This window comes from Netta rufina, assembly GCF_964035555.1.
Source record: "Netta rufina genome assembly, chromosome: 1".
NCBI lineage: Eukaryota > Metazoa > Chordata > Aves > Anseriformes > Anatidae > Netta > Netta rufina.
Genome location: NC_140123.1, coordinates 205,531,156 through 205,548,932, shown reverse-complemented (window position 1 = coordinate 205,548,932; position 17,777 = coordinate 205,531,156). Strand labels below are relative to the sequence as shown.

Genomic DNA, 17,777 nt, shown 5'->3' with positions numbered 1-17,777 from the left:
CCTGTGGGAAAAGCACCCAGAACCTTTCAGGGGTGGCACCAAGAGCCCTGTGGGGAAGGTACCCAAAACCTCATAGGGATGGCACCCAAAGCTCCATGAAGAAGGAACCCAAAGCTTCATGGATAAGGCACACAAAGCCCTATGGGGAAGAAACCCCAAACCCCATGTAAATGGCACCCAGAACCCCATGGAGATGGCACCAAAAACCCTGTGGGAAAGGCACCCAGAACCTTTCAGGGGTGGCACCCAGAGCCCTGTGGGGGAGGCACCAAAAACCCCATGGAGTTGGCACCCAAAGCTTCATGGAGAAGACACCCAGAGCCCTATGGGGAAGATACCCAAAACCCCATGAAAATGGCGCCCAAAACCCCATGAAGAAGGCACCCAAAGCCCTGTGGGAAAGGCACCCAGAACCTTTCAGGGGTGGCACCAAGAACCCTGTGGGGAAGACGCACAAAGCCCTATGGAGATGGCACCCAAAACCCCATGGGGAAGACACCCAAAACCCCATGAAGAAGGAACCCAAAGCTTCATGAAGAAGGCACCCAAAACCCCATGGGGCAGGCACCCAGAGACTTTAAGGGCTGGCACCCAAAGCTCCATGGGGGAAAAATCCCAAAACCCCATGGAGCTGATACCCACAGCCCCACAGAGGAGGCACCCTTGCCTACGCAGAAGGCACCCAGAACCTTTTAGGGCTGGCACAAAAGCCCCATGAGGTGGCTCGTGGGGGCACCAAGCAGCACCCACCCCCCTCTGGGTGTCCCCAAAGTCCCCAACCCCGGCCACGCCGTGCCCCAAACCCATTGAGCAGGAGGGGGACACGGGGGCGCACCAGTTGTGCGCGTACTGGGCAGAGTGGGAGGCTACTGGTGGGGCTCGGGGGCCACCTGCTGGGCAGAAGGGACAGCGCCACCCCCAGCTGTCCCTAAAAAAAAACCCTGAATTGGACAAAAAGGGGGGCGCAAAAGGCTGTGCCCCCTGCCCTGCTCCCTCCCCAAGGCTGGTGGTGGCCCCAAGACGGGGTGTCACCCCCCCCCCCCCAGCACCCAGTGTCACCCAAGGGTGCCAGGCTGGGTGCTGGCAGCAGGTGGCACCCTGCCAAAAGCCAGGAGGGTGACATCCCTGTCCCGTCCCCCAAAATGTCACCTCTGGGGACCCCAAATCCCATGGGCATTAATTACCCTGCGCCCCAGTGCCAAGAATTGGGGTGTGCTCAAGACCTGGCACAGCCCAGCCCCGTTTTTGTGTGTCCCCCCCCCCATCAGACGGCGCTTTCAAGGTGCTGGGACTCCCCCAGGGCCCAAATCCGTGGCACAAGCAGGTGACCAGGGGCATGGGGGCTCTCCCAGTATCCCCAGTAAGGCACTGGGAGAGCCCCGAGCTCTGCTCCCAGCCCGAATTTGGCTGCAAAATCTCCAAAAAAACGACATCAAATCCCCCAGGACGCAGCAGCAAGGTTCCTGCGAGGAGGAGCTGTAGGGGCTGAAGCAGGAGGCGGGCTCCGAGGTATAGATATTATTTTTTATTAAAAAAAAAAAAAAAAAAAATGTTTACAGTTTTTTCATTATACACAACTCGGGGGGAGGTTATAGGCGGAGAGGAGGAGGCGTTGGGGCCGGGCGGCGACGTGCCCACTACATCGCGACGCAAGGGGGAAAAAAAAAAAAGGGGGGAAATCCAAAAAAAAAAAGGAAAAAAAAAAAGGAAAAAGGAAAAAAAAAAGGAAAAACCAAACCCTTTGACTCGAATGAATTGCAAAACACCCCGATCTCTTCAAGTATCACACGGGCAGTAAGACCATGGCCAGTTCTCAAACATCCCTGCTTAAAGTGCCAGCGGGACTGGGACAGGTGAAAAGGAAGCGAAAAGAAGAGAAAATGGTCAAACACCTCCCGCCCTGCCCCGTGATCCCACCCCCATTGGGGTCTGCTCGTCCCAGCCAGGCTGTGGGGTCTTGGGATGGTCGCAAAGGGGCTTTGTGGGCTCCACCTGTGGGGTCAAAGCTTTGGGGAAGGGGCTGGGGACCACGGCCTCGGTGACGCCAAGGGGTCCCCAAGGAGCTGGGGGGGTGGTTGGTGCACCAAGAGGCGAGGCAGATTTTGGGGTTGCATGAAAAAAAACCCTAAAGAGCAAACGGGATGCGGTGCCACGTGGTTTGGGGAACCCAGGGATGAGCCTGGGGCTAGGGGGCTGAGCAGCTCCCATCCCCACAGCAGAGGGCAAGGTGGCAGCAATCTTGTTTTAATTATTCGTGAAATAACCCAAAAAAAGCTCAAACTGACCCAAAGAAGAGCTGCCGTGCTGCAAGAGGGCTCCACCTTTTCCTTCCGGACCACGCAGAGGGTTTTATTTACAAACTACTTCTTTCAGGAGGAGGAGGAGGAAGACTCGGAAACCAAAAGGTGAAAAAATGACGTAAAATGGGAAAAATAAAAAAAAAAAATAAGAGTGGTGCAAGGAGGCCACAAGCAGGCGGTCCCGACCCGCAGCGCAGACCCTTTTCCAGCTCATCCCCTAAAAGCATCTCGCCCTAAAAGCATCGTGCAGCAAGGGCAGGGTGCCAGGGTGGTGATTTTGGGCACCAGCTCAGCGGTGCTGCCCCGGTCAGGGGCATTTTCCAAGGAAAAAAACCAGCTCTAGAGCCCCCCATCCAGCACCCACGAGCCCTGCCGTGTCCTCACCCCGTTATTTTGGGGGCACCTTCTTTAGGATCGCGCTCATCCCCCAAAAGGAGAGGGGAAGGGGCGAGCTCGGATGCCTCGAATCTGACCTGGAAGGGGACAAGAAAAGGTTACCTGCAAAGGAAGGGGGAGGAGGTTAATCAGAACACTATTTTTTTTTTTTTTTTAATACAATATTGAAAAAATACAAATTTTTATTGTGTTTTTTTTTTTTTTTTTTTTTCTCTCCTTTTTAAACCGAAATCACCACCCAGCACTTGCTCTACTCCTACGTAGCACCTAGAGGCAAGGTTACAGCACAAGCAGACGGCGGGGCGGGCAGGGAAGCGAGGTAAAAACGGTGCCAGCCACCCGTGGTCCCCCCCCCATTCCCCAAAAAATGAGAAAAAACAGCGTGCTAGATAAGAGTTAAGTACACCTTTACATGTTAAATAGTTAATATTACCCTTCCAACAAGCCACAAATGCTAGAGATAGAGAACTTCAGCACAGTCACTAGCCACAGCCCTACATTACTGCTTCAAAACAGAAAAGAAAATTAAAAAAAAAGAGGGTGGGAATGGGGGAAAGGGGAGGAAAACCCTTTAAAACCCTTTGCTTCATGCCCGTAATTAACATAAAGGAAACTCTTTGTATATTTTTATTAAGGAAAATCATGCTAAAGCAAAAATGGTACGAGTTTTTTTCTTTTTTTTTTTCTCCGAAACGACGACAAAAAAAAAAATTGATTGTGCTTTATGAATTAAGAGGATTGTAACCTTCCAACCCCACTGACTCAAAGCTCGGTGGCGTTCCTAAAGGCAAAAAAAAAAAATAAAACAACAAAAAAAAACAACACTTCTGGGAAAAGGAAAAACATCCCCAAATGACATCCAAAACTCCGCTCGAGGGTTGCGCAGGGTGGGTGGATTTTTCCATGCACCGTCCTTGGAGGTTGCACCACAAACGAAAATAATCCTTGTCCAAACCCCTCAGAAACCCCATTTCCCCCCCCCAAAAAAAATAAAATAAAATACAGCAGGTAACATTCAACGTCCCGACTGGAAATCCATCTCAGTTCAAACCTCCACGACACAGCTATCCGAGTTCAAGTATACCAGCAGCCCAGGTAGACATTTGCTATATGGGGTTCTGGAGCATCGTTAACAAAAACCTCAGCTCGCTGAGAGACACCAGGAGAAAGCAAACAAAACGTTTCAGACAGAAGTATCCTAAAAGGAAGAAAAAAAGAAAAAAAGAAAAAAAAAAACAACCAAAAAAAACCCAAACGAGCAGATTCACTTGCTTCCTCAATCGGTGCTTTTAGTCTTTTTTTTTTTATTCATCTCAATTTTTTTTTTTGTTTTTTGTTTTTTTCTAGATCATATTCTTTGTTAACTTTCAGAAATTTTAATCCTGTTGTACACACACAAGCAGATGGCTACCAAGCTGGTGCAGAAGGGGATGGGGGGGAAAAAACAAAAGGAGGAAAATAAAATCAGTGCCGATGGATTCGTGGACTACAGCCAACGGGGCCAATCTTCGTGGATCTGAAGCTCTCAGCAAGGCTAATCCATCTGGTCAGAGAACCCTCCTAGGGGACAGAGGTGTTTGCGAGGTGTTTAACCATACTTCAAGCAAGAGGAAAAGCAAAAACTTGAAGCCATTAAAGGGCAGCAGTTTCCAAACCTAGGACAAAGGAAGAGTTTGACTTCACCTGTGCTCCAGCTAAATCAAAGCACTGCTTAGAGAGCATTGTTTGTGTGTTTTTGTGGTTTTTTTTTTTCCTCCCGAGAAGGGAACAGCTCGTAATCCAGACCAAGAAAAGTGAGCAACATCCAGATGAAGGCTTTCAAAAAAAAAGTCCCAAGAGCAACTAGACCAGTGGTTGTCAGTCCCTACAGTTCAGAAGGGCAGGCAGGAGTCCACGTATAAAAACGGACTGAAAATCCAAGTCAAAATCCTTAAGCTCCAAGGCTCTGAATAGCTCCATGCATTTGTGGTGGTTTTTTACTTACTCTTTTTTTTCCTTTTTTCCTCCCTAAACGTGACTCCACACAAAATACGATCAGCAAGGTTGACCTGAAGGAGCACCTTTTATTCCACTGTCTGATCTACACGGTTAGTATATTATCCCCCAGATTATTATATATATTTTTTGTCACTTTTTGAGAAAAAAAAACCAACGCTGTTCCACGTCAGCATCCAAGGTGGGTGTCTTTGGAAACCATCGATCAGAAAGCAAACGTCTCGGCTACCTCCCTACCTCCCAGGGCAGCTGTTGTAGCTGACAGTTCAGTAGCACACAAGTTGACTTGGCCAAATGGAATCTGAATGCATGCATTCGGGCTGCATATTGCTACCAAAATGGAATGTGGGAATATGCTATGCACCTCGGGTTGAGAAATGACCAAGGAAAAAAAAAAAAAAAAAAAATCAAGATCTAAAGGGTGATATATATATATATATATCAATGCTATTATTCATAAAAACCTTGTTTAGTAATAAAAAAAATTGCTTTGTTTAAATATGAATATTATAGTCTGCTTCTCATGGTTAGGAAATTAGAGTCTCTCTGAAAAGCAGGTTGCCTCTTCTACTACAACTCCATATCCTGAGCCTCATCTTCCGAGAAGTCGGACATGGAGCTCTCGGATGAGCTGTCCCCGGTGCCTTCTTCCTGTTCTTTTAGTGCTTCTTCTGTTGCATATTTCTGGATGTATTCTGCGTGTGACAGAAAAGAGAAGACATTAAAACAGCATCTATTCAACAGGGAGAGGATGGCTAAGCTAGGGCTAACATGTTTGGTAGATCGTGTGGGTTATAGGGGTTACTGCGGGATGACCATATTCCTCTGACCAAAGGCAGAATTGTGCAGCAACACGGGATGAAAACACCCAAAGGCAATCAGAGACGTGCACGATCTTTGAAAATCCTTGAAAATGTGCTGAAAATCCTTGAAAATCTGCTGTCTCCACGCTCCCCCACCACCGGCACACGCACACACACAGCTAGAAACACCCCAAGTTGTCCCTCGTGGAGTTTCTCTCACACTTACTGTAATAGGATTACGTTTGCTGCCAAAGCAGAAGCTTCCATGGTGACAGAACAAGCCTAAAAGCCATCGAGGTGACACTAGTATGTAGCCTGGCTTAAAAAAATTAGGATCTGAACACTTGAACTGATAGCACAGGACAGGAGTCACCGAAACCTACCTGAGAGACTGAGGAGGAAGAGAAGAAATCCCAGGACAAACCAGGTGTCCCCAGTTTGGGATGGGAGAGACCGTGCCTAAGTGGAGTTTAAGGAAGAATGGATAAAGAAAGAGCAGAAGACTACTGCGGGAATGGGTTTGTTTGAAGTGAAAACCCAAAGCACGTCCCCTTTTCCTCCTGGAGCAGCCCCTCCGAGGCTCGAGGAGGTGCTGGTGTCCTCAGCACGGAGGTTATCTCGGCAGAGAAAGCCTTCTTGCTACACATCCATGCTAAAAAAGCAGCTTCAGAGCCCAAACAAGTGAAGAAACGTCCCGACAGCACCTCTTCCACCCTGCATTTCAGCAAGGAAACGGGAGCTGTGCTTGTGCTGCCTTCGGGGAATTTCAGCTGCAAACTCGTCTTCCTTCCAGACACGAAGGTACTAAAACACAAAGCCTTCCCCAAACAGCAATGCTGAAACCCTGAAATGAGGGGGAATTCCACCAGCCCTTCGTGCTCAAGGATGAGTCCCTGCATGGAAACGTGCCACGTACCAGCCTAGCAGCCTTCCAAATCGTGAATTCTGTTATTTCTCCCCAGGAACAGAAGGGAAGGAGGTGCACAAGGACCTCCTCCAGGAGCACAGAAAGTTTTTTATCCCCTATCCCACTGGCAGGGGGATGCACTGCAGAGCTGCAGGAGGACACACTGAATATCTGTGAGCCCTAAAGCACAGGTTTCAAAGCTTGGGCTTTTTAAAGACTGCATATTAAGACTCCATTTCTGGAGCTGATACAGGGACACGAAGCTCAGGCAGTTCCTCCAGGCCCAGGAGGATGGTACGGGCAGAACCTGAGGACAAATCCTCACGGAGGGGTCCCCAGGACGGAGCAGCTGGTGGCCTCGACAGATCAGCTCTGCCCTGGAAAAGCTTTATGTGACCAAAGAGCTTGTGTCTAATGACGCATGTAGTTTCAGTCTGACTGTTTAGGATACATTATTAACTCGCTCACTCAGACTGCAGAAGCTGCTGTTCAAATCTGTTTTACAAGAAGTTGTAAGAACTGATGAAGTATTAAAAGCAGCTCTGTAAACAGCAGGAAGCAGGGAGTGCTCGGGGCCTCTCCACGCACCGCAGAGGCTCAGGGTGCTGCTGGGATCTTGGAGCACACAACGTGGACAGAAAAGCGCCCCTGTCCTCGGGTTCTGGGCACTGAAAATCCCCTTCTCAGGAGGTGCTGGACTGTGATGATGGTGCTTAACTATGATATGAAGGTGCTTAGGCCCCGCCTGATCACATCTCCTACCTGTAGCAGAGATCAGGGGCCGCAGAGTTTGGGGCAGGAGCCATCTGCCCAAAGAGATGGACACTGCAAGGTGAAAGAAAACGAAGCAGCAGAACTAATTGCATCTAAAGACGAGAGGCAGTGACTGAAAGAGGGATGCAAAATAAAAAAAGCATCCTGCCCTCAGAAGATTTACATGGGTGGGTGGGCAGCAGACGACGAGCTGAGATAAGGAGATGGGATGGTGCCAACAGGACACGTCCCTGTAGCAGCCACTCCCTGGAGCTTTCCAGGAACTGATCTCCCAGACAAGCTATTATTCCTTGCACAATCCAAAGGGAACCAAAGTTCCCTTCCTGCAAGACTTGGGATGTCCTGGATGACAAAAATGACCTTTTCCTGGGAACTTCAGGATCAGATTCACTCTATGCTTACTCCAAACCCACCTAGGATGGCAGGACAGGGGCCAGAAGTGCTCCTTCACTGCCTGCTTTGAGTTTTCTCCAGCTGCTGATGATTTAGACACAGAAGCCACCAATTCTTACTGTAGGAAACTGCCTGAACCTAAATTGTTTCAGATAAAACGCGACTTAAAAGCATGTCAAGTGTAAAATGCCATCTTCTGCCCAGGAAAACGACCAGGCCCCTGGGCTGGGCCTTTCTGGAGGTTTAACCTGAGAGAGGTCAAGCTTCCAGGGAGCTTTTGTGCTGAACGCTGTCCTGAACTTGGATCTTCAGTCTATTAAGGGAAGATATTAAGGGAAGGACACGGAAACACCTAAATAATACTGAGAAACCATCTTCCCTTTCAAATCCCCAAAGAAAAGCCTTGATGCACCCGTCCCTACCGGGGAAATTCCACTCGGATCCATCTGTTTTGAAACCCTGGGGCAAGAAGAAGGAGCTGTGGTTATGCCCTGTGGCTGGGGCACGCCTGTGAGCTCTTCAAAACACCAGCACAGCCACGCTGGAACCTCACAGCCACCAGGCAGGACGGGAGAGCTGCTCCCAGCACCAACATCCAACCCGCCCTCAGCGCCCTTTGACTGCTGCTGCTCACCACCCTGCCCTCCCCGAAGCAGCTTTCGTGCTAGATCTACCAAAGAGAAGGCAAAAGGAAGACACGAGGGGGTTACCAGCTCAACAGAAGCTAATCCTGAGCCATTTTTGCCTGTCTGGAGCCCACCCCAGCCATAAGACAAAGCACCCTGATGAGGACTGTCAAAAAAAAGAGGAGGATGTGGTTCTGTGTCCATTCACTGCTTGATCAACGTAAAGGCTCTCAGGCTAAGCATCCCGTTTTCCGGCTCTGTATCAGCAATATCAAATATTTACACCTCCCACAATAAATCCTGATCCGTTTAGGGCTCACGCCAAGGATCACGGCGGCTCCAAACCTTGTGCAACCTCTCTAAGTCTACGCCTGTCTCTTCGCTACCGCTCCACGCGCTCATCGCTAAAAAATGAAGAAAAGCAGCGATAAATTATGCATCTGCAATCCCGAGCTTCCCAGAGCAGAGCTGTTACAATCCATTGCCTCGCTTTTTACGTGTCCAGGGCTATTTTTAAGAACACGACAATAAGGAGCAGCAACGTTTAGCTCTGCTCTGCTTGTCACGCAAGCCTGGGAAGAGACAGCAGAGGCAGGGCTCTTGGGTGCACGGAGCATGAGACACATTTCAACTCCTTCAAACTCCTTCCTGATCATCTTCACGGGCTGTGTCTTTCTTTTGGGACAGAGAGGAGGGAGCAGACTGCCCTATTTAGCCTCCTGTAGGATGTTCCTTGCAGCACCTGCTGCTGGCTGCCATCAGTCCGATCGCTTTTACCAGGGTGCTGGAAAAATGCTGGATATTTTCCCCCCTGGTTCATTAAAGCACAGAGGGCACCCAAAGCATCCCTCACGCTGACCCTGGAGATTTCCTGGGACAAACCACTTTGCCTGAAGCTTGTTTGTATGAAAAAGAAAAAAGGCAATGGACTTGAGGATCCCGAACAGGCCAGCTCTGCAGGGTAGCTCCTATGATCTTGTCAGGCAGCTGCCAGAGGAATCGAGCAAAGCGTGCTGAATAACTCAGCACTTAAATCACAGCTTGGCTTCACCTCATTTGGAGTCCCACCCTCAAAAAAAAAACCACCCCGCAGTTGATGAAGGGTCATTTTGCATCAGAACAAAAACAACTCGAGGTTTAACCGCTCCGGCGTGGCGTGGCAGCCCTGATGAAAGGGCTCCTCCACCAAATCCCACATCTCTCTGGTGTGCCCACGCTCTCGGGACACGGGAGGGATGTTGCAATGCTCTGTTGGGGCTCTGTTGCTCTCTGGGATGCTCTCCTGGCCGAGCAGGCCCTTCACACCCCGCTGGCTGGGCTCCCCCAGGCAAACAAAGTCTCCTGGTTATTCAGGGACCAAAAAAAAAAAAAACCCAAAACTTGGCCATGATCTCTATTCAAAACTTAGCTAAAGACCAAATCCGAAGAATTTGGTCAAATCTGAAGACCAAAGGCTGCAAATTACCAACTTCCAGATTGAAACACTGATTGTGATCACTGGATCGAGGGATAAAAAGCCAACAGCTTTTGCCACTGGCTCATTTCCTCCTCTCTTACCTACGTGCAGCTGATTCAGGGGAAGGCCAAGAACCTGTGTTCTTATTTTCTCTCATTTCTCAGGTTTCAGATGCAAAACTAATTCAGTTTGGGTCTCAGCTTGCCAGAATTAGTCTTTCTATCCTCAGTTTCATCCATAATAGCCCTTCCTGGGACCATTCCCTGGTCCCCAGGAGCTACTGGCTCTTTATTTTCGACTGGTTTCATTTGTCCTTCCGCAGGCAGACACAGCAGCACCCTCACAGGCTCTCCCAAGGCTCACCCATCCTCCCCAGCCACTGTTAATGCTTAGCCTGGGCTCCCCGAGCTGAGTTGGAAGCCCGTGACCACATCCTGCTCCCGGTGACCCCAGGAGAAGTCACTCCTTTCCTCTTTGAAGGTCCCTTTGACACGTCCAAACCCCGAGCCCCACTCAGCCCTCAAAATTAAACTCTAATTCTTTCCCTTTTTCATCATCAGAGGCATCCTCAAGACCATCTACCCCTGTCACACTCTTCAAGCCATCACTAATTGGCTTGCAGCTTTCTGAAGTGGCACTCCCTGAGCAGGGCAGAGCCCTAATAAGCCTCGGCTGGAGCAGGCAGCACCAGCGAAGGATTACTTGGCATTTACTGACAATTCCTGCTCTGTCACCCCACAGAAGGGCTTTCTGCAGTGATATCATTGATTCTTTGACTCCTGCTCTGCCACGTTTCCCCAGAACTGCTAACAAGCACTTTTATTCAGTGATTGGGAACCGGATATTTCCATCTGAGCACTTTTCCTTGTCCCTTTCTTCAAGGAAATACCTTTTCTTCCTAATTTTTTTCCCACCAATCTCCAAAAAACAACATCAAATCCTAACCTACTATGCTTACCTCCCTGCTTAGGATCTGCTAACGAGCTAAAACCCTGCCCACACACTGCCCACCCCACACATACCATCTTGAAGCAGTGTCAAATCACCCACCCCGTATTTCTGGCTACTTTCCTTTAAAACGAACGGGGCTGCTGTGACGGGAAGGAACGGGCACTAAACCTGTTATAAACGTTGTTATTAATAAACTCAGCGTGTTATTCGTGCCCTTACCTTTAATTTTCTGTTTGTACTCTTCTGGTCGGTGGAGGTACATGGCTGCAGCGTCACCATTTAGAGGATCTATGGGGTTAGGATAGGCCAGCAGCTGGGGCAGGAACGATTCAAATATATTGGTGAGATCTGCAAGAGAAGGACATCGTTCACATCCACGGGGCCAGAGTGAGGTGGATTCATCATCCTGCAGGCACTGACACCGAAACAGCAGCACAAAGCTGGGCAAAGAGGCTGAAAACCTGGGCACGAGGTTAAATAAAGAGAAGGGCACCGGGGAAGGAGCACACGGGGCTTGTAAGAGGGATGTGGCTGCAGCTCTTCAGCTAATTTCAACTACTCAACATCCCTACAACGTAAATACAGAAATCTGGGGGTTAAAGAAGTGGAAGGTGAGTTGTCTGGAGCATCAGTGGAAGCATGCTCAGCCCTGGCTTAAAAAAAAAAAAAGAGAGAAAGAACAAAACCAGCACAATTCCTGCATCCCACCTCGCTGAGTTCTCCCACTTCTGCCTCCCTCTCTAAGCATCGTTACACAGATCTCGTGCTCCATGACTAAACGGACTCACCTCGAGCACAAAACACCTACAGGGCCTTAGCTGACGACTGCATTAAGGGAAAGAGCAAGCAACGAGCCCCCCCCTGCAATCCCAAACCACTTCACAGGACGCAGAGAGATCCCAGGAACAGCGCAGTGCCAGTGGGCATCTGTCAGTAAATCCCCACCATCAAACATCTCCTGGTGCTGGTGAGTAACTGTGGATGCACGAAGCCCTTTACAAACATCTCTAAAACAACCAGTGGGGGTGTTCAGCCACAGCCCTGCATCACCCCTCCTCCTCGGGGGCTTCAAAAGGGCTGTGCGACCCCCCCAGAGCAGAGATTAATCAGGGTTAGGAGGGCTGCCTGCCACGTTTCGCTTTCCCCAGGGGGGTTGAGCTGCTGGTAGAGGCAGAGCTTTGTTTGTTTTTTAATTATTCTGTTTTTAATATTCTCCGTGTCTTTTATCAGAGTATTCCTGCCCGTGGATGAGCATCACCTGCCCCCTCTAGAGGGTTGGTACCTCGGAGTTTTGGGTGGGCAGAGCTCCTACAGCTCCCCTGTGCCAACAGCTCCGGGCTGCAGCCACGCAAAACCAGGCTCCAGCCTCACCACCGAAGATGCAGCCTCCAAAAAAAAACCATGCAGCAGGTCCCTGCTGCTGCCCAAAGCTTACATCCCCTGCGGATCTACAAACATGTGCTTTCTGAATGGATTTGATCCTACCTAAGGCCAGGGAGACTCCAGGTGTTGTTGTCAGTCCTTTCCTCCTGCATCAAGGTGTCATCGATCGCTACGGGTCACAACCAGCTGGTCTCTGCTTTGCAGAAGCACCACTAAGAAATTTGGTGATTTTGCCCTAAAATCTTTCTAGTATTAGAAGCTGCTGCCCCTTCCACCACCACAGGACGGTGACAAAGCCCTGGAGGGCGCACACAGGGTGAGAGCCTCGGCCAAATTTGCCACTGGTGGCACGCTGAGCACTCAGAGCCACCAACCAGTCCTAGGATGAGGCACAGCAGCAACTGGAAGAGGGATCTGAACCCAAAAAGGGACCACAAAAACAGTGACAGCACGCTGCAGGAATGCTTTCTGCCACAGCCTTGGGAGCTGCCTGTCCTTGGAAAACCAAATTTCACCATCCTAGGGCTTGGGTTCAGACGTATCAGCAAGAAGTGAACTCCAGCTCGCGGTGCCACCTGCTCTTGGATCAAATCTCCCCACGAGCAGGCTTAGATCAAGCTTCCCTTTATAGCCACTGGACACCTAAACTCCAGTGGCTGCTCAGCAGAGCCCTAAAAACCACCGTGACTCGCTGAACATGCTGCAGGGATTTTTTTTGTTATTGTTTTTAAGACCTGAGGGGTGTCCCCCTTCTTTCCAATCACTAAAAGCAGCGTTAGTTGAACGAGGATTGGTTTGGATGTGAGCAGGGAGCCTGCCAACAGCACCAAGGACCTGCTACTTCATTAGGGAACAAAAAGGTCGTTCCCTAATGCCATGAGGTCCTTGTGAATTTATCCGTAGCTGTTCTGGGGTTCTTCCACTTTAATTCCTCCTTGAATTCTCTGACCCAGCTCCTCTGCCAGCACAGGAGTGCTCTGAGGGGTGACGCTCCCAACAACACAGCTGTGCTGAGAAGCACTGGGGAAATATTTCCCCCTTTTCCACCCTCTCTGCAAGCTTCGAGGCATCCTACAGCAAAGCAAGGGGAGTCTGCAACGAGAGGACTGTCAGAAAATGCACTTTGTAAGGCAAGCTTTCACCTTGTAATGCCAGATTTCACCAGGTGCTCTGTACCAAATCCTCACCTGATACTTTCAAGTTTCCTCACATCGAGCTCACACGGAAAAATACGGGAGATTTTCTGCAAGCTTGCTGATATTAATACATCAGAAGCAAAGGAAATATCTTGGTATTTTATTCTACCTTTTTGAGCAACAGCAGTGACAGAAATACAGCAGCACTCGTTAGGAAACCTCTCCACGTGGAGCACACAGCCACACCAGGAGGGCTCGAGGCATTTGGGTTCGGAGTCAGGATCAACAAGCTGCTACAGCAATTTCCCAGCCAGCATTGGCCAAGCCCAATCTTCCCTCCCAAACTGTGCTGGTGAGGAAGGTGAAGTGGCTCAACTGCTCGAAAACTCCAGCTTACACGGGTAAATTTGGGCTTTCAAGGGAAAACGCGAAGGATTTGATGTGCACGTTCCCTTGAATACTTTTCCATAGCACAGGATTGGAACACCTGAAGAAATTTATGTTTTTTAGATTATATTTTTAGAGCACAGCCAACCTAGACTAGATTCTCAACCGTATTCCTTTTTTTCCCTCAAACGTATTCCTTTTTAACAACTTCAGCCTTCCCTAAATGCTGTTTCAACAGATCTTCAACTATCAGTTGACCTTGTTATAGCCCTGCAAAGGAGAGTTACAGCCAGGAACAAGTGGAAACCCCAAACCTTCTGCAGCCAGCAGTGCAGTTATTAGATACACGATCCCCTCCTAACCTGCACTGAGGCGGTGCTGCCACGAGAAACAGTTTTTGGTGTCACCTTCTGCAGAAGTGGCATAAAGGCAGGTCACAGAAGTGTTTTTGCATGAAAATCTTATTTTCACGCGATGTTGGCTCAGTGAGAAGACCAAAATTTAACTCAAAGGAGTCAGCCTAAGGTTGTCTGTGGTGTGTTAACCCACCAAATACGGATGCTCGTGTGATTTTCGGGGGAATGCCAGAACTCACCGTAGAGAGCCGTCCAAGTTTGATTGATTACATCTAGACATACGGTTCCTGACCTGAAACACATGGGAAAGATGGAATTAAACACAGCCACACTCAGAAACACCCTGGGGATTTAACAATCTACCCCCCTTCCACGGCCCTGCCTTCTCCCCGCTGTTCCAGATAAGCACTGATTTACTCCAGTCCTGTGGTTAAGAGGGGGGCAGCCTTTAACTACACAAATCTTTGTACTCTGCACAAAGGGAAGCAAATTGGAGCCATTACTAAATTATCTGGCCCATACGGGGACCTACTGGAGAGACTGAGGCGTAGGAGGCTCCCCTTACACCTGAAATTAAAAATCGTGGCTAAACTGATTTCTACCAGAAAGCATTTTATCAAGAACGTGGGCTTCAGCTGAAGTGGGAGCTGTGGCCAAGCCAGCACCATTCCCTCTTTCAAGAAAGCCAGCACGATGCCAAGGAGAAGGGGTCTTACAGCTCCAAATTTTGTGCAAGTGAGGCACGTTACAGTGCAAAGACCCCATCTGAGAGCCTGCAGCACGCATCTCCCCTGCCTTACCCACTCCTGGAAGTGCACTTCAGAAGACATCCTTTGGACTGCTAGATTAAATCAAAGCGTTATTTAACTTTTTGGCATGTTCTTACAGAGCCAGGACACAGCTACAGTTCAATAAGATCCTCAGGAAAACCACGCAGGCGCACGGGATTTACTTACGCTTCATCGATGTTAGGATGGAAAATTTTATTCATGAATCCTGCAAAGAAGGAGACACTGGTAAATAGCAGAAAACAGCCAAAGATTATTTATTTTTTTAAAAACCAAGAGAAGTCTGGAATTTACTGAACAGGGGCTCGGCTTTCTATTTTCACAGAAAAACCCAGCTTTGCTATATATAGCCACGTAACCTTTAAAACACGCAGGCAGCAGCTTGACCCTGGGGTCCTCAGCCTTTCCCTTGAAATTCAAAAAAAAAAAAAAACCCACTCCCAGCTCAGCAGGACCACAAAGGCTGTGGGTCCAGCGTGAGACTGAGGAGATCTGCCCATCAGCACAATTAGCCAGAAATCTCAGTGATTTCTAAGCTGCAGGGATCATTTCAATACACGGCAGGCACAGATTTTAAGCCCTAGTTTAAGTTGTTGTCTATTTTTAAAAATATTTCTTAGAGTTTTTCTGTAACTCGAAGTTACAATGTTAATCTACGTTTGTAAGCCATTCAGGAGCAGAGACTGCTGCAGACACAAGGTTATTTTTTTTGGCAAAAACCCCGTGGTTCAAGAGTTACAGCACCATGGTAAAAGAGGTCTCGTATTTTAGGGACACCTCTGGCTGCTGCTACCAGATGCAAAGCCACATTTTCCAGCTACGTCCCTTAACATTGAGTTAAAGACAGATGGAGCCCCAAAAAACACTCTTCTCCCACAAATAGAGCTTATAAAGCAGTACTATAAAGGGATTATAACACGCCACGCTCAGCACTGTAGGCTGTGTAGAAGTAAAGCACGTCGACCCCAAAAAACAAGTTCAGCAGATTCAGGGATGCTGAATCCTGCTCCCAAACTCTTCCCTTTCAGTAGGGGGGAACCAAAACCCCTGGTGAGGGACCTGTCCCCACCGCAGGAGGGGGTGAAGGAAACAGATCTGGGTTTTCCAGTTACTTCACTGGAAAATGGATCGAGTGTCCCAGATGCTGCTTGGGTCCCTCCACACTTCTGCTTGGCAGAAAAGCTGCTGCAGCCCCTGTTTCTGCAGCACTTTAAGAGGTTTCCAGATCTTACCTTGCTGTCTTTTTCTTCTTCCCAGAAGGTAAAATAAAGCCTTGCTTCCTTTGCTTTATCACCATCCCATCCTCTACAAAGCCCTACAAAGCCCAGGTGGGAACCTACAGAAATCTGCAGCTAACAGCAACCACTCCTGATAAAGGTGTGCTTACAAAAACAGGAAAAAAAATGTAAATCTGGAGTATTGACTCAATCCATTTCAAAAGAAAACACCATTTTCTCTTCCGAGCAGGCCATGGAGGTGCAGAAATACCTCGCAGCCCCGATGCAGCTCTGCCCGAAGCAGGAGCGAGCTCAGTTTGAGTGGCAGCTTGGTTCCCATCTGGGTAAGAGCTGCCATATGGAGTCAGCTCCTTTTCTTTCCACGTATTGTGACACAAATATAATCCCGTGTTTCCTCGTACCGCTCGGGATTTTGCCTAAATACAACCCAAGACTGAAACCATGCCCGGAACCAGAACGATCTCGGGAAGGAAGAGCAAGAGCTGCAGAAGCAAGCCCGTGCTAACAAGTGTCTTGCAGGAAAACCTTGCCGTGGTTTAGCTTGGAATACTGAAGCAGAATGAAGGAGGGAGGCTGCAGCTCCATCAAATATTTACGCTGTGGTAGCTCCCCTGGGTTTAAGGCAGGTCACAGATTCTTTATGGCAGGCACTGGAGGGATGCGGCGAGCACCGAGCTCAGATTTAAATCCTGCCTCTCTTGAAAGGGGGGAAAAAAAAAGGAGAAGTTTCTGAAAAAGCAGCAAAGGGAGGACAGGAGAAGGCAGGAGGCAGCCAGAACAGAGCAGCAACGTGCAGAGCTGCTGAGTTAAATGCTGCCTCTTCTGCTTTCTGGGCCAGAGACAAGCTGGAGGCAGGCATCCCTCTGCCTTCTCTCCTTTGGGTTTTCTCCTTTTCTCAGCTACTTTGTGGGAAGTTCTCCCGGGATGCACCAAGCTGTGCCGCCTAGACACCTGCAGGTTTGGCAGACCGCGTCCACACCTCGGTGTTTAAAGCAGACACCACATCCACAGAGCTACCCGCTCCTGCCCTGGAGATTTCCACTTCTTTCTCCATCATCTTCGCATCCACCCGAAGCCAATCCCTTCTTTCAGTGCCTTTGGTCTTGAGTTTTCCACGTTGAACAGCCGCTGTCCAAGGCAGAGCACGAATATCCTCTTTGGTCGTATTATGTCGTATAAATATGACAGCTTTGGTCGTATTTCTCCTTTTTCTGACCCAGATACAAGTCCAATCTACACCACCATCCAGGAGAGCCTCTCGAGGTAAAGCAGGACTGCAGGAAACCTGTGCTGACAGCAAGCTTTGGGTGAAAACAGAAAAAAATACACCCAGAAAGGAGTTGCACACCAGAAAGGGACCTCTCTTCCACTGCTGGAAGAACCCAGTTGTGGGGTTGGGCTGTGCTCCAGGTGAAGTTCTCCTTGCAAGCTCCTGCAGCAGCCAGGATGAGCCCAAAAAGCCCGGTGCTGAGCCACAGGGGGGTCAAAGAGGTGCTGAGCACAAGGGAAAAGCAGAAGGAATTTCAGATTTGTGTTGGTGTTGAAGGAGCTCAATTAATTCCAGCCTGAAGCTCTCAGGATCGGGCTGGGAAGCGCTGCCAGACCCAACATGCTCCGGCGAGCTGCCGTGCCAACGAGCTCTGCTCCAAGAGCTTCTCCTCCAAGAGGCAAATCCTGAGAGCTCTGGTGAGCTGGGAACACCGAGGGCACACGGAGCAGCTTTGTCCTGTCTTTGTCCTGCAGGCAGAAAGCTCCTGCGAGGGGCACTTCCATCCTCATCACTCCCCCTAGCATTACGCCTGCGCGGCTGGACCGTAATTAATTCAGGCTCCTACCTTAGCACATCCCTCGTCGATTCGGGTAAATAGATGGCTCTGTTTTCACCTGA

General features: G+C 49.3%; 1 protein-coding gene across 1 annotated transcript in view; it reads right to left on the bottom strand.

The window, feature by feature from the left end:
* Window positions 1-3,980: 3,980 nt before the first annotated feature.
* The window catches only part of UBE2H (ubiquitin conjugating enzyme E2 H), a 43,529-nt gene continuing 29,732 nt past the window's right edge, over window positions 3,981-17,777 (bottom strand). Inside the window, exons 4-7 of the mRNA XM_084294064.1 lie at window positions 14,820-14,859; window positions 14,103-14,155; window positions 10,821-10,949; window positions 3,981-5,386 (exon numbers count right to left, since the gene is read on the bottom strand). Of these exons, the coding sequence (XP_084150190.1) occupies window positions 5,262-5,386; window positions 10,821-10,949; window positions 14,103-14,155; window positions 14,820-14,859 (347 nt within the window). The 3' untranslated portion in view covers window positions 3,981-5,261. The remainder of the gene's footprint in view (window positions 5,387-10,820; window positions 10,950-14,102; window positions 14,156-14,819; window positions 14,860-17,777) is intronic.